Genomic DNA, 14,978 nt, shown 5'->3' with positions numbered 1-14,978 from the left:
TAACCAACCTAGGGAGCCCTAAGGGATTTGCCCCTAAGACTGGAAAACCTGTGGCCATCCACACACCTGAGGGCAACACTGTCCTTACTGCAGGCCTCAGGAGCCAGGGCCTGTGCCGTACCTCTGGCCTCCAAGGAGCTGGTGGTTTTATGTAGGAGACAGATGTAGATGCACTGACTGCAGAGAAGGGGGCACAGGAACTGTGAGGGCAGAGTGAAGGTGGGCCACTTAGTGAGGTGAAGGCCAGCCCAGACTACACAGTGAGACCCAGTCTCAAACAAACAGTAAATAAATAAGGCTGAGGATGTAGCTCAGTGCAAAGGACCCCCACACACCCCAGATCCCAGAAGGCGTGACACCAGAAGTGGGTTTCATTCTTTTGTTTTCTCCAGTGCTGAGGATTGAACCCAGGGCCTCCAGTACTAGGCAAATTCTCCCCCAGTAAGCTGTAAGACTAGCTTTTTTTTTTTTTTGGAGACAGGGTCTAACTATGTAGTCCAGGCTGGCCTTGGACTTAATATGTAGCCCAGGTTGGCCTCAAACTCATGGTGATCCTCCTGCCTCAGCCTCCTGAGTGCTGGGATAACAAGATGCGTCATCACAACCCAGCAAGCCCAGCCTTGAAGTAGACTGCGAATCTGAGAAGTCAGAGAAGGACATTGTATTAAAATGTGTACTTGGGGCCAGGGATTTAGCTCAGTGGTTTCGCTGCCTGCTGCGCCAGTGCAAGGACCTGAGTTTGAACCCCGGTACCAAAAAAAAAAATATATGTGTGCATGTACCAACTCCCTCCCATGATGTAATCATTTTGTAGTGCAAGCTGTACTAATAAAAAATTATTTATTGGGGCTGGGGATTTAGCTCAGTGGTTCCGGTGCCTGCCTCGCAAGCGCAAGGTCCCAAGTTCGATCCCCGGTACCGAAAAAAAAAATTTATTTATTTTTGGTACTGGGGATCGAACTTGGGTCCTTGCGCTTGTGCAGCAGGCAGCGAGACCACTGAGCTAAATCCCCAGCCCTAAAATTTTGTTTTTTAAAAATGGGGTTGTGAGCTGTGGAGGAGCAGGTGGTACACACCTGCTGGGCAGCGAGTCAGTGAGTGCATATTGGGCAGAGCGGTAGGACCTTTGGGCAGGGCGGAGGGGGACAGGTGAGTGCTGAGAACCTGGGCAGAGGAGGTCCCTGAGCTGGGCTCTGCAGAAGAGGTCTGCAAAGGCCGAGTGGGAACCAGGTCACGGAGAGAGAGGACGTGTGGAACAAAGCACAGAGGTCAGGGATGAGCAAAGCCCAAGGTGAGGGGCCTGTAAACATCCCGGAGCCCGAGAGTCTGCATGAGGTGCAGTTGTGCAAGGTGTTTGTCTCTCACCTGAGCCTGCAAGCATTCACACAAGGACCTAGAGTCCCATGGTCAGGGTCAGACCCGGAAAACATCCCAGGATGTGGAGAAAAGGGAGCCGTTCCACACTGTAGGATAAGGAGGGAGCAGAAATTGGTGCCTTCAGTAGGGAAAACATTGCAGCAGTTTCTTGAAAAAACAGAGCTAGCATATGGTCTAGCAAATTACTGGGTAGGGGCCAGGGATTTATTCTATTTTATTTTTTTGGTACCGAGGATCAAACTCGGGACCTTGCACTTGTAAGGCAGGCGCTGGAACCACTAAGCTAAATCTCCAGCCCCTGGGGCCAGCCATTTAGCTCAGTGGTTTCGCTGCCTGCCTCCCAAGCGCAAGGTCCCGAGTTCGATCCCTGGTACCAAAAAACAAAAAAAAAGGGGGTGGGGGGTTGGAGATGTACCTTAGTGCAGAGGTCCTGGGTTCATTTCCCGGTACTGCAGAAACAAATAAAAAAGAAAAAAATGGGCCAGGGATTTAGCTCAGTGGTTTCACTGCCTGCTGTGCAAGCACAAGGACCGGAGTTTGATCCCCGGTACCTCCTCCCCCCCAAAAAAAGAAAAAAATAATAAAAGCCCCCAAAAGGGTTGGACTGAAATAGGGATAAATAAGTGAGCACCTGAAACAACACAGAACAGGACTTTTTTTCCCCAGTATTAGGGAACAAACCCAGAGCCTTTGGATTGGGCTATATACCCAATCCTTTTTTCAGTAGTTAGTTTTTTGGAGACAAGGTATCACTACGTAGTTCAGGTTAGCCTTGAACTCACTAGGTACCCCAAGCTGGGCTCGAACTTTTGGTGGTTCTCCTGCCTCAGCCTCCCAAGTGATTGCTGGGATTACAGGCGCAGGCCACCATGCTCGGCCCCTATTTTTATTGTTGTTGTTGTTATTATTACTGGCCTTTTGTTTTTGGAGACATGGTCTCTATGTAGCCCAGGCTGGCTTGAATTCACACTCTTCCTTCCATAGTCACCTGAATGCTGGGAGTACAGCTGTGTGCCACCACACCAGGAGTACCCTCTTCTTATGAGAGACACAGATTACAGTTCTGAAAATCCATATGAGAGTTGAGGTTCGGCAATCTGAGCAATAGGCTGTGAGGTCTTGGGTCAGGAGTGACAAGAGGCAAGACAGTAGTTTGTTACAGAGGAAAAGGAGGGTGGGGCTGGTGGTGTGAACTACAGAGGGAGAGAGGAGGGCCATGGAGCACAGTGACCAGGCAGCAACTGACTGAAGGACAGCAGGCAGTTTGCAAGTCCCTCCACTAAATACAGACCGTTCTCTTGTGCTATCTTGTGCGTGTCTATGCATACATGTGTGTTTCTGGATCCAGGGTCTTCACACTGAGCTACATCCCTGACCCTTTTTTGAGACAGGATCTTGCTAAATCGCTAAATTGCCCAGGCTAGACTTAAACTTTGGACCCTTCTGCCTCAGCCTCCCAGAGTGCTGGGATTACAGGTGTGCCCCACCACCTCCAACTCCGGTGATTCTTTTGTTTTTTTGAGACAGGGTTTCACCATTAGTCGAACTCACAGTGTGTGCCACTATGTCCAGCATGATGTTTCTGTTTGTTTTTTTTTTGGTACTGGAGATCGAACTCAGGACCTTGCACTTGGGAGACAGGCAGCAGAACCACTGAGCTAAATCCTTGGCCTGATGTTTCTGGTTTTTATTTTTTGGGTTGGTACTGGGGATCAAACTCTGGACCTTGAGTTTGCAAAGCAGGTGCAGTGCTACTGAGCTAAATCCCTGGCCCTGTTTTTGTTTTTGTTTTTTGGTACCAGGGACCAAACTCAGGTCCTTGTGCTTGCACAGCAGACAGAGAAACCACTGAGCTAAATCTCCGGGCCAGTTTTTGTTTTTTAAAAATAGGGTCTCCTGATGTAGTTTAGGCTGGACTTGAACTCACTATGCAGCGCAGGCTGGTCTGGAACTTGAGGCAATCCTCCTGCCTCAGCCTCCTGAGTGCTGTGATTACAGGCATGTGTCACCAAAACTGGCACGATTTTTTATCCCCGGCCCTACTGGCACAATTTTTAATTTTTTAAAAAAATTTTTTTTAAATTTATTTTTTGGTACCAGGGATTGAACTCGGGCCCTTGGGCTTGCAAGGCAGGCGGTGAAACTACTGAGCTAAATCCCCGGCCCGTGGCACAATTTTTTAAATAGTGAATATTGAGCACTTATATGTATGTGGTACTATAGTAAGCACTGTACATTTGGGAGCTTAGTTAACCTGATAGGTTAGGTACTTATTGCTGCTATGTGAATGGGAAATCTAAGGCACCCAAGGGTTCGATAAATTGCCCAAAATTACATAAAGAGTAGTGGAAGTAGAGATGGTGGCACATGCCTGTATCCTAGCAGTCTTGGAAGCTGAGGCAGGATCACAAATTGGAGCCCAGCCTGGGCAGTTTAGCAAGAACCTGTCTCAAACATAAGAAGGGCTGGGGATGGGGATGGGGATTTAGCTCAGTGGTGCCACCGGCGACCTTGGAAGCGCAAGGTCCCGAGTTTGACCCCCAATACCAAAAAAAAAAAAAAAAAGGGCTGGGGATATAGTTCAGTGCAGATTCTAGATTCCATCTTCAATACCAGAAAAAAAAAAAAAGAAGTGGTAGTGGAGGTGGGATGTCAGTTAAGCAGAGTTCTAAGCAACTTTTAACTTGCGATGCTGGGTATTAACTTCTACCTTTGATACGAGCAATTCAAGAGCAATTCAAGTTTCCCTAGTGTAGTTTATAAAGTTCTGGGTAACTAGAGCTTCCCTTTTATCCTCTGATATGTTGCTACTATAAAGTCAGAGCTGAAGAAACATTTCTCTTAATGGCTCTGGGGCCAGAGTCTGGATAGAGTAAACAGTTGGTGCAGACAGGGGCCAGTGGTGCTTGCCTATAATCTTTACCATCTGGGAGGCTGAGGCAGGAAGATCGAAAGTTTGAGCCCAGCCTGGGCAATTTAGTGATTTAGCAAGACTCTGTCTCCAAATCGAAGAAGGAGAAACGAAAGAGAGAAAGAAAGAAAGAAAGAGAGAGAGAGCAGGCTGGCAATATAGCTTAGTGTGAAAGCCCTGGATTATTCAATCCCCAGTACTGGGGGAAAAAAAAGTAGATGGAGTGCAGAGAGCTCCATCCCCAGCTGGCAGGATCCTGGCCAGGATTCAGTAGATGTCTGTTAGGCTGATATCCCAACCCCCATGCTTCAAAACAGCAATTACAATGTAATGTTTAATGTTTTTCTAAAAAGCATGTACTTCAGTGATTTATACTTAAAAATTATGTGAATACACCCTGAGGATGATGGTGAAAGGTGCAATTTTGACATCAAAACAAGTTAATACATCAAATATTTAATTACAGGATCGGATGGAAAAAGCAGATTCAAAGTGGTTTTGATGGAAATGTGGCCTAACTCTCAAACCAAGGTTGGAGAGAGTGGCGGGGCTGGTGTCATATTTGAAAACAAAACATGGTGCTAGATGCACTGGAGAAAGAATGCAAACTTACTGCCCACATAATTTCAGGGCTGGTTTCCTTTAAAAGTGGTTACTTATTAGAATACAAGATGATTTACTTTCAGGATTCAGGAAGGCACATAGACTCCCTGTCTAATGTGAACTAGTGAAGGAAAAACTGAAGGCTGTAGGCTCTTCCCTAGCTAAGAAAGGGTGTTTATTACCTAGGATGGCAATGAAAATTTTAATACAATGTAGTTTATGGCAGGGGACTGGGATTTTTGGCCCTTCATCTGGATAGCAGGTCTACCTCTTCTCATTATTAGGCCCTAATACTAATTTATTATTCATCTATCATTATACTACAGAAATCACAATACTGTATCTCTGTACAAATGGGGTAAATTGGTCGATTTAAAGATTTCCCTCTGGGCCCAGAGATTTTAGCTAAGTGGTGCCGCTGTCTGCCTCCTAAGCACAAGATCCAGAGTTTGATCCCCAGTACAAAAAAAAAAAATTTCCCTCTTTTTATCTGTGGTAAATTAAGTATTAACTGAAATTAGTAATGTACTCATTTATTTACTTTTTTAATTATTTTTTTTTAGGAATGTATTCATTTAACAATTTACACCCTGCCCCAGCTGCCTGGCAAAGTGCTGTCAGTGTGAGAGACAAGAAGGGAAGCTATAGTACTTCATGAACACCCCCTCCTTTTCTTTTTAGTTTATTCTGAGCAATTGTCCCCAGGAAACCAACACACCAACCGCTGTCAGGTCTGATTCCTCTTTCTGGACTTACAGCCTTCCTGCTCCTCCACGATGGCTCTGTTGACTTTTTACCTCAGCTATCAAGATATTTTGTCTTAGGGTCAGGAGGACTGTTAGGTTTATCCCCTGTCATCTCTCTTCTTTTCTTTGGTGGTGGTGGTGGTGGATGCAGCCAAACCAAGAGAGAGACAGCAGGTCAGGACCTTCTTCTGGGGCCATTTTCCTTCTGGCAATTCTTCTCTTCCCCTGTCTGTTTTCCTTTTGATTTTGTTTTTAAAAAGGAATTAAAAACAATCAAGGAAAAGGGAAAAAAATACCAAAACTAAAGGTACAAAAAATACTTCTGGAGTAGGGAAGTGTGTGGCAGGAAATTACAGGCACATGTAGAGTCCTGTGTAGTTGTTCACACGCAGGTCACAAATTATGGAAGAAATGTGTATCGGCAATAAATGATGGCAGGAGAAGCTTTTGATTTTTATTTATAAATTTTTGTACTAGGGAATTGAACCTAGGGCCTTGTGCATGCACGAAGCCTACCACTCAGTTACACCTCCACCCCCTAAGTTTTTTTTTTTTGGTACTGGGGATCAAACTCCGGTCCTTGAGCTTGTGCAGCAGGTGGCGGAAACCACTGAGTTAAATCCCCGGCCCCACCCCCTAAGTTTTGTTGGAGACAAGGTCTCCCTATGTAGCCCAGGCTGGCCTTGAGCTTGGGATCCTCCTGCCTCAGCCTCTTGAATGCTAGGACTATAGGTGAGTATACTACACCTGGCTCTTAGCCCCTAATTTTTTTTTTTTTTTGGTACCAGGGATTGAACTCAAGTCCTTGTGCTTGTGAGGCAGGCGGCGGAACCACTGAGCTAAATCCCCGGCCCTTAGCCCCTAATTTTCAAGTTATAAAATGTTTGTTTCATTTGGCAGAGGAGCTTTGTTTTGCTTTTATTGGATCCACAGCTTTTCCACTGCTCACACTTTTCAGATGATTCCTGAAGGTGCTTTGTCTGGGTGGTGAAGAGGGGGGTCTGGAGGGCAGCTGAGGACACGGATCTTCCTTCTGGGGCCCCACGCCATCCTCAGCTTGAGCAGCTCTTCTCTCGGCAGACTCGTGGCCCCACCCCAGCACTCTGTCTCTTCAGCACATTGGTCCAGTGGGGATGATTTAAGAGCTCTTTCCAGGTTGATCCTCTCCTAGATTCTGATGAGCAAAATCAGGTGTGTCTGTACTCTTGCCCATCATTAGGATTCAAGCATGGTTATTCGGGTTAGAAACCAAGCTTTTAAATCATTATTTCTTCTTTGCTGATACAATCTGCACGGTGAAATTCCGCACAGACCATAAGTGGCATTTATAAATTTTGACAGATGTATACACAAATATATTTTTATTTCATTACCCTTCATACCCTTTTCTAGTCAATATTTCTCTTCCCCAAGGGTACTTTTCTTATCCCTAGTTTAGTTTTGCTTATGCTAAAATTTTCTTTACACAAATGGAATCCTGCAGCCGGAACTCTTTTGTGTTTGGCTTCTTTCAACATGAGCTTTTGAGAATATATCCAGGTTGGTGCCTATACCCATTTAAATAGAACCAAGATATCCCTCATAGCCTGTTGGCCTCCAGGCCAGATACTCCCTAAATCCTGGTAAGTGGCCCTGTTGGCCCTTCCAAGACAGCCTCTTTCTGAGGTCACACAAGTTCCTCTCTCAGAACTGTCCAAGAGCCTCAGGCACCACCCAGATGGCTGTGGGGCCGTCACCCGGTCATCTCCCCTGAACAGCTGTCTCCTGCCCCCTCCTCCCGCGTTAAAACTCAAAAGAGAACTGGCCCCTTCGCCGAGCAGAATTCAGATTCGTTTAATTCCAGGGATCCAACTACGCCAACTGTGTGATGTTTTGGTGTTGATCACAGATATGCAGAGGCTTTAAGAAAACTAAGAAGGGTAGGGGGTTAAAAAAGAAAAAAAAAAGGAAAAGTGGGGGGAAAACTCAGATGTCCAGGGCAGTGGACATTAGCCTCCTTGGAGCCAGGGATTGAGAATGAAGTCTTTTCTTTTCTTTTTTAAATAAACGGAAGAGTCGCTCTCTACTCCTGGCTCGGAAGGTTTCAAAGGTCGTCACACTGAAGCCCGGGGGCGTTCATCTCCCCAGCAGCAGGAGAAGGGAGGAGGTCGGTGGGAGGAGGGAGGGAGCACACAAAAGCGGGCCGAGCCGAGAGGGCTAATGTTTCCTGTTTGCCTGGAACCCCCTCCCCTACCTCCCCTCCCCCAACCCCCTCCCGGCACTCGGGCGGAAGTGAGTTTGCTCCTTTGGAGATTAAAAGGATTCCGAATTCCGATCAGTCCCAATAACCGGCGTACTGAGAGGAAGAGGAGGAGGAGGAGGAGGAGGAGGAGGAGGAGGAGGAGGAGGAGGAAGAGGAGGAAGAGGCGGCAAAGCAGAGAAAGAGAGGCCGCGCGCGCGCGCGCGCACGCACGCATCCTGAGCTGGGGGAGTTGTGCAAAGCCCCAGGAGGCCAGGGCACCGCGAGAGCAAAGCCTAGTAGGCGCAGCGCAGCCTGGGCCACCCGCGTCCCGCTCGGCGACTCGTTTCAGAAAGAAGATGACGCAGGCGGGAGCCAGCGGCGTTAGCCACGCGGCTCCAAAACGCGCCGCGCGGGCCCGTTGCCAGTTCCACTGATTCTAGCACGCCCGGGAGAAGGCTCCGTCCCCGAGGCTCGGGATCGGAGGGGGGACCAAGGCGAGGGCGAAATGGCCCGATGACAAAGGAAATGTGATCCCCCTCCGCTGCCAAGGTTTCAGAGAGGACGGACGTGAGGAGGAGGGGCGCGGAGCGCGCGCGGAGCTCGGATAGCATTGCACGACGGCCCGCGCGGAGCGGACAGCGAGTACATCTAATATCTTCCTGCTGATGAATAATTCACGGCGGCCCGCGGGGACCTTCGGCCCCGCGCTGCAGCGCGACTAAGCCAGAGACCGAGGAGCGCGCAGGAGGTGCCCAGGCCGGGCCAGGCGAAGCGGAGGCACGAGGGTCCCGAACGCCGCGTGGGGCGCGCGTGCGTGTTAGCGCGGGCAGCCGCGGCCCAGCTGGGCGGGCGCGCGGGAGACTCGAAGCGCGTGGGACGCGCGTGCGTAGTGCACGCGTGCGGCTGCCGCCGGGCCCGCACGAGGTGCAGCTGCGCCGGGCCCACCGCCCTGCAGGAGAGGCTGCGCCTGGCCGTGCGCGAGCTCTGAGCGCTGCACGCCGGGCCACCCAGGAGCCCCTGGCCGCCGCGTCATGCGGTGGGGCAGCTGGCTTCGCGCGGGGGGACACCGGCTCGGCGACGCGTTGCTCCCGCCTTTACGAGTTTGGGGCGCCTTTCCCTCTCAAGAGACTAAATCCATTTAAAGGAAAGTAATAGGCCAAATAATTCGTCGAACCAAATTCTGCTCTCGCCGAGACTGGGTCGCACAGCGAACTCTCCATCTGGGGACTCCTCGGTTAGCGCGAAGCTAAGCCCCAGCTGCTTCAGGGAGCACGCTGACCTCCCAAGCCCCAACTTGCCCCTCGCGTGTCGGGACTTGTTCCGGCGTTCCCGCTTCGGAAAGCACTCGGCCCCCCACATCCTCCGCGAGGAATCTGTCGCCTCTGGAGGGTGGCATTTAATGCCCGCAGTGTTGGGGCTGGCAACACGCGGGTCGGAAGTGGTGAGGGCGAGGAGCCTGCGTCCCGCCGGTGTCGGCTCCCGGATCGCAGGCCTAATCGATGCATTTTTCTGAGTGAGTCGGTGGCTCCCCCACCCACCTCGTCCGCTCTTTCTCCTCCTCCTCTCTGGTCTCCTCCCTCCTCTGGGCCGGGTTGCAAATGGCTTCTTTCCCCGAGACCGACTTCCAGATCTGCCTGCTCTGCAAGGAGATGTGCGGCTCGCCGGCGCCGCTCTCCTCTAACTCGTCCGCATCGTCCTCGTCCTCGCAGACGTCCACGTCGTCCGGGGGCGGCGGCGGGGGCCCCGGAGCGGCGGCGCGCCGCCTGCACGTCCTGCCCTGTCTGCACGCCTTCTGCCGCCCCTGCCTCGAGGCGCACCGGTTGCCGGCGGCGGCGGGCAGCGGCGCTCCGGGAGAGCCGCTCAAGCTGCGCTGCCCGGTGTGCGACCAAAAAGTGGTCCTGGCCGAGGCGGCGGGCATGGACGCCCTGCCTTCGTCCGCCTTCCTGCTCAGCAACCTGCTGGACGCCGTGGTGGCTACGGCCGACGAGCCGCCGCCCAAGAATGGACGCGCCGGCGCCCCAGCGGGCGCGGGCGGCCACAGCAACCACCGGCACCACGCGCACCACGCGCACCCGCGTGCGTCCGCCTCCGCGCCGCCGCTGCCGCCCGCGCCCCCGCCGCCCGCGCCCTCGCGCTCCGCGCCCGGAGGCCCGGCTACCTCGCCGTCGGCGCTGCTCTTGCGCCGGCCCCACGGCTGCAGCTCCTGCGACGAGGGCAACGCTGCCTCCTCGCGCTGCCTCGACTGCCAGGAGCACCTGTGCGACAACTGCGTCCGCGCGCACCAGCGCGTGCGCCTCACCAAAGACCACTACATCGAGCGCGGCCCACCAGGTCCCGCGGCCGCGGCGGCGGCGCAGCAGCTGGGGCTCGGGCCGCCCTTCCCCGGCGCGCCCTTTTCTATACTCTCCGTGTTCCCGGAGCGCCTCGGCTTCTGTCAGCACCACGACGACGAGGTGAGTGTGGGCTGCGCCTGCGGGTGGTGTGCCTGTTTGTGCGCGTGTGCCCGTAGACGCGTGCGTGCCGGAGAGAGTTTTCCCGACTCGTCTCTAAGCAAGGGCAGGTTTCCATTTCAGGTTGGTGGTTTTTATTTGGGTGATGCAGCGGTCGTTGGTACCTGGTAGATCGAGACGTAGAAAGTGTGTCCGACAAAGTGTTTATGTGAGCGTGCCGCGAGCGGGCCCCCCCCCCCCCGTATTTCACTTTTTTTCTGGGTGCCAAAATGTGGCAGCCGTTTTATCCATTTAGGTATGAGCCGGAGAGACGAGTGTGTGTATGTAGTCATTGAGTCCTTGTGTGGCTCCGCCAGAGGCCTCTCACTGTCCTTCATTTTCTCGTTTTTACTTGTGAGTGTCGTAGGTTGGTGTTCCTGAATAAGCCAGGAAGAGGTGGTTGGCTGAGTCGATGTTGGTTGTGTAATGCATGTGCCCATGTAAACTGCTTTCCACGTGCACGCTAGTGAAAGAAATTTTTTTTTTCTTGTCGCTTGGACAGCTTGTGGCAGTGCTTAGCCCCTTGGGAAAGGGGACTTCTGGATCTTCCAGTCTTGAGCCGTATCTGCTCTGAAGCTGATCAAGTACTGTGTAAAAAGCATGTTCTGGTCTCTCAGCGATCATGGGGAAATACCATTCGGAGGTGGAAGCTGAGTCTCGAGGACCTTGCCCGTTGCTTTGACCCTGTTGGCACTCTTGGCGCTGCCCCGCCTGTCCTAGCTACCATCTTTCTCTACGGGAACCGGTTTCCCAGGTTGGGAATTGTCCCACCTTGATCACTCAAGGGCGCAACTCCTTGGAAAAAGCCAGAGCAGCTACCTGCACCTTGAACCTGGATGCACAGAATCTGCGGGCTGTATCGCAGTGTTTCAGCTTGATTTTGCTGAGCTGTCGAATAAAAAACTTTTATCACTATATGACCCTTTACTCCTTTCCATTTTGGTATCGGAATAATACATTGTAGTACTTCCGTGAACTCCCTGGAGACAGGGACCCAGAGTTTTGAAAACTAGGAGTGTGAAAAGGACATTAATTTAAGAGATCTATCTGTAGACTGCTAAGATTGGGTGAGTGTGAATTTAGCCTTGCCTTGAGGATAGGAGATGGCAGCTGCTTTTAAAAGTCCTAGTCGTAGTGGATGGGTCATACCGAACACCCAGCACGGTGCTACCTCAGCCTTTTCCACTTCTGGTGTTTGGGGGAGAAGGCAAAGTTAAGAGCTAACTTCTGTTGGAAAAAAGGTGAAATTCTAATCTAAAATCTAAACTTGTGGGTGCCTCCTTTTTTTTTTTTTTTTTTTTTGCCTCCTTTTTAAAGTTTCCTTCTAAATATGAACCTGGGGTGAGGGCTTCGTTTTAAATCTTTTGAGTTGACTCACAATTACGGGTGATTTTCTAGTACGTTCTTTCCTTACTGCTAGAAAATCCCGGGAACTGAAAAGATGGAGCCAATTCACTTGTAGATTAGGATCAAATGGAGGGTGGGAGGAGGGGAGTAGTGGGCTCACGGTGTGCCGGAGAATTTATTTACCTCCTGGGAGGGACCTTGAGTTTCAGTGGTAGAATTTATATTCCTAGGTAAAAACCCACCCTTGTTTCACTTGGGCCAAAACTGTAGGTGCTCAGCATTACTAGACTTGTGAAAGGTTTAATCACTAAATTATAAGATCATTCAAACGTTTCGGTAGAGCCAAGGAGTGACGCTGTTGAAAATCACTTTTTATACGTGCAGTGCTAGGTTGAAGTTGCTTTAAGATGTTATTAAAAATAAATGCCCTTTAAAAAGCCTGCTCAGTTTTGAGCAACCTTTCTACTTCCACTGTTTAGCTTTTTTTTTTGGTACCAGGGATCGAACTCGGGTCCTTGTGCTTGCGCAGCAGGCAGCGAAACCACTGAGCTAAATCCCCGGCTCTATTTAGCTTTTTAATAAACAAGAAAACGTGGAAATTGTTAGACCTTAATTCCTTTGAGTTTAAAGGTGGCAAATCAATGCTCGGTTCCCATACTCTCTTAACTGTACTTTGGAAGTGATCATACAGTTTCAGAATAATTGTTAAGTAATTGCCTCTGGCTGGGCCGGAGCCAGAGAGCACTTTGGAGGATGCTAGACTGAATGCTTAATCCCAGTATTTACTGTATGTTCATACTTACTCAACTTTTACGATATGCCCTTTGCTTCCCATGTCAGCTCCACGCCACTAAGTAATTCGGGGCGCCCTTTCCTTTTTGTTACTGACGCCACCTGAGCTTGGGCGGGAGACCTGGACGGCCCGGCTTGTTCCTTGTCATTTCAGGGGGGGCAGGGGCGGGGGCGGCTTTCCTTCAGCAACCTTGGGGAAGTGGCTCCCCGGGATTGGCAAGCCAGGCTTGAGGTCTGAGTACTGAAACCATCACCATAACTTGGAATCTAAACGGGGAGGGGATTGGGTTTTGGATTTGGTTCGTCTACAAAACCTAGGTTGGAGTTTTCAACAGTTATGTGTGACGCGGTTCACTGCCCGTGCGCGGGATTCAGCTCCGCGTGGGAGAGGAGGCACGACAAAGCAGAGCCGCGGCTGTCTGTCTGTGCCCCCGAGAGGTCACCCCGGAGCCGCCTCGGCTCTAGGGACCCGGGCTCGCGGCTGCTCTTCTTTGCGACTTCAGAAGGGAGGGGTCTTCTTTCCTATTTCAGGGGAAGACTTGTAGGGAGTTGTGTGAGACTTTCAGCAGCTTCCTGCTCCTGAGTTCCCTTCTATATCATTACCGTTATTAACATTATTTTGTTTGGCTACACAGAATGAGAGTCCTTTGCTACTTTGGTGGCAACCCTGGAAGTGAACTTTTTTTGAGGGGTTTCCGGGGATTGAACTCAGGACCTTGCACTTGTGAGGCAGGCGACTGCACCACTGAGCTAAATCCCCGGTCCAAACTCTTTTTTAAAATTATTATTATTACTATTATTATTATTATTATTATTATTATTACTTTGGTACCAGGGATCCAAGGGAACTTGAGCTTGCTAGGCAGGTGCCGGAACCACTGAGCTAAATCCCCGGCCCCACAGTCTTCTTTTTTGAAACTGGGTCTTGCTATGTAGTTCAGGCAGGCCTGGAACTCACTTGTAGCCTTGGCTGGCCTCGAATTCCTGGCCATCCTCCTGCCTCAGCCTCTGGTGAGTTGGGACTACAGGTATGTGCCACTACTCCCAGCTTGGGAGTGAACTTGTGTGTGTGTGTGTGTGTGTGTGTGTGTGTCTGTGTGTCTGTGTGTCTGTGTCTAGGAGTTGGAAGTGAGGATTCTGTAAATGGCAGGTAACCTCGAAGAATTTGAACATGCCCTAGTCCCAGGAAACTTTATCATTGGCCGAGTGTGTGTGTGTAGGGGTGACACATCTTGCAGTCTTGAAGTCATGGGAAACCTTGTAGTATTCCCCATGGAAGGATGGCGGTGTTGTTCCCAGTTGGGGAGGTCCCAGGGGCTGGGATTTTGCTGAATCTCTGTGGACTAAAATGAGGTATATTTGGTCTCTGCAGTTGGGCTTTAAAAGTGCTTCCTGGGGCCGGGGATTTAACTCAGTGGTTCCGGGGCCTACCTCAAAAGCGAAAGGTCCTGAGTTCAGTCTCCAGTACCAAAAAAAAAAAGTGCTTCCTGGACAGACTGTAACAGAAGTCCAACCTGACCTGATCCTGAATATTAAGTCCTCTCTTCTCCCAGGAAACTCAATCCCAACTGGCCGGCCCCAAATAACTTTGAGCAAGGTGGTTTGCTGTTTAAAAATAATGTCCTGGGCCAGAGCTCAGTGGTTCTGATGCCTGCCTCGAAATTGCAAGGTCCGGAGTTCTATCCCAGCTACCAAAAAAAAGTCCTGTCTTAAATTGAGTAAGTCACTGAACAGGAGGTCATACCTGTGTTCAGCACTAATGTATTTTATTCTGCATTCCCAGCATCTGAGCTTTTCCCCATGTTGTGCATATTTATTTTTAGATTATATGTGTTCTTGTGAAAATTGTAAAATCCATGCCAAAGTTCTTTTTTTTCCCTCAGTACAGGGGATTGGACTCAGGACCTTTTGCTTGCACTGAGCTAAATCCCTGGCCCCATACCAAATTTCTTATTTACACAATACAATATTATTTCTCACTTTTATACTACATGTTAAAGTTTTCTTCTTAAAGGAATGAAATAAAACCCACTTTGCTACCTCTTTCTCCATCCATTTCTAGAGGTGACCAGAGACAGCTAATATTGATAAAACTTATGGTAAGCTTTGACTTTCTACAAAAAATGGTATTTCAGTAGGATCCCATTGATTCTTAAGTTTATGCCAGCTGAACATGGTGGTGCCTCCCTGTAATCCCAGCACTGTGGAGGCTGAGGTAGACACAAACTGGAGGACAGTCTAGGCTAGGTACATGGTGAGTTCAAGACCAGCCTGGACTACATAGGGAAACCCTGTCTCAAAAACTAAAAAAGAAAAAAATTTATCCCAAAGGTTTTGCTTTGTTCTTGGTTGACGACAAGGTTAAAAATGAATTAAAAATGGATATTCTAGTGTAATGCTCTCAGTGCATTCATCTCACCAATTGGCCAGGAAACAATTTTCTGTATCTTGGAAATAATTACACAGGCAACTGCTGCTTTGAGTACAAGTCT

The 14,978-nt window shown here is 50.0% G+C and overlaps 1 protein-coding gene across 1 annotated transcript in view; it reads left to right on the top strand.

Moving 5' to 3' along the window:
- The first annotated feature begins 8,684 nt into the window (after nt 1-8,684).
- Nucleotides 8,685-14,978, top strand: part of Trim71 (tripartite motif containing 71) — a 70,436-nt gene continuing 64,142 nt past the window's right edge. Inside the window, exon 1 of the mRNA XM_021238707.2 lies at nt 8,685-10,311. Within this exon, the coding sequence (XP_021094366.1) occupies nt 9,457-10,311 (855 nt within the window). The 5' untranslated portion in view covers nt 8,685-9,456. The remainder of the gene's footprint in view (nt 10,312-14,978) is intronic.

This window comes from Heterocephalus glaber, unplaced genomic scaffold (assembly GCF_053883595.1).
Source record: "Heterocephalus glaber isolate CG9 unplaced genomic scaffold, H.glaber_assembly_v1.0 deba00001472, whole genome shotgun sequence".
Classification (NCBI taxonomy): Eukaryota; Metazoa; Chordata; class Mammalia; order Rodentia; family Bathyergidae; genus Heterocephalus; species Heterocephalus glaber.
This window is presented reverse-complemented; position numbering and strand designations above follow the sequence as displayed.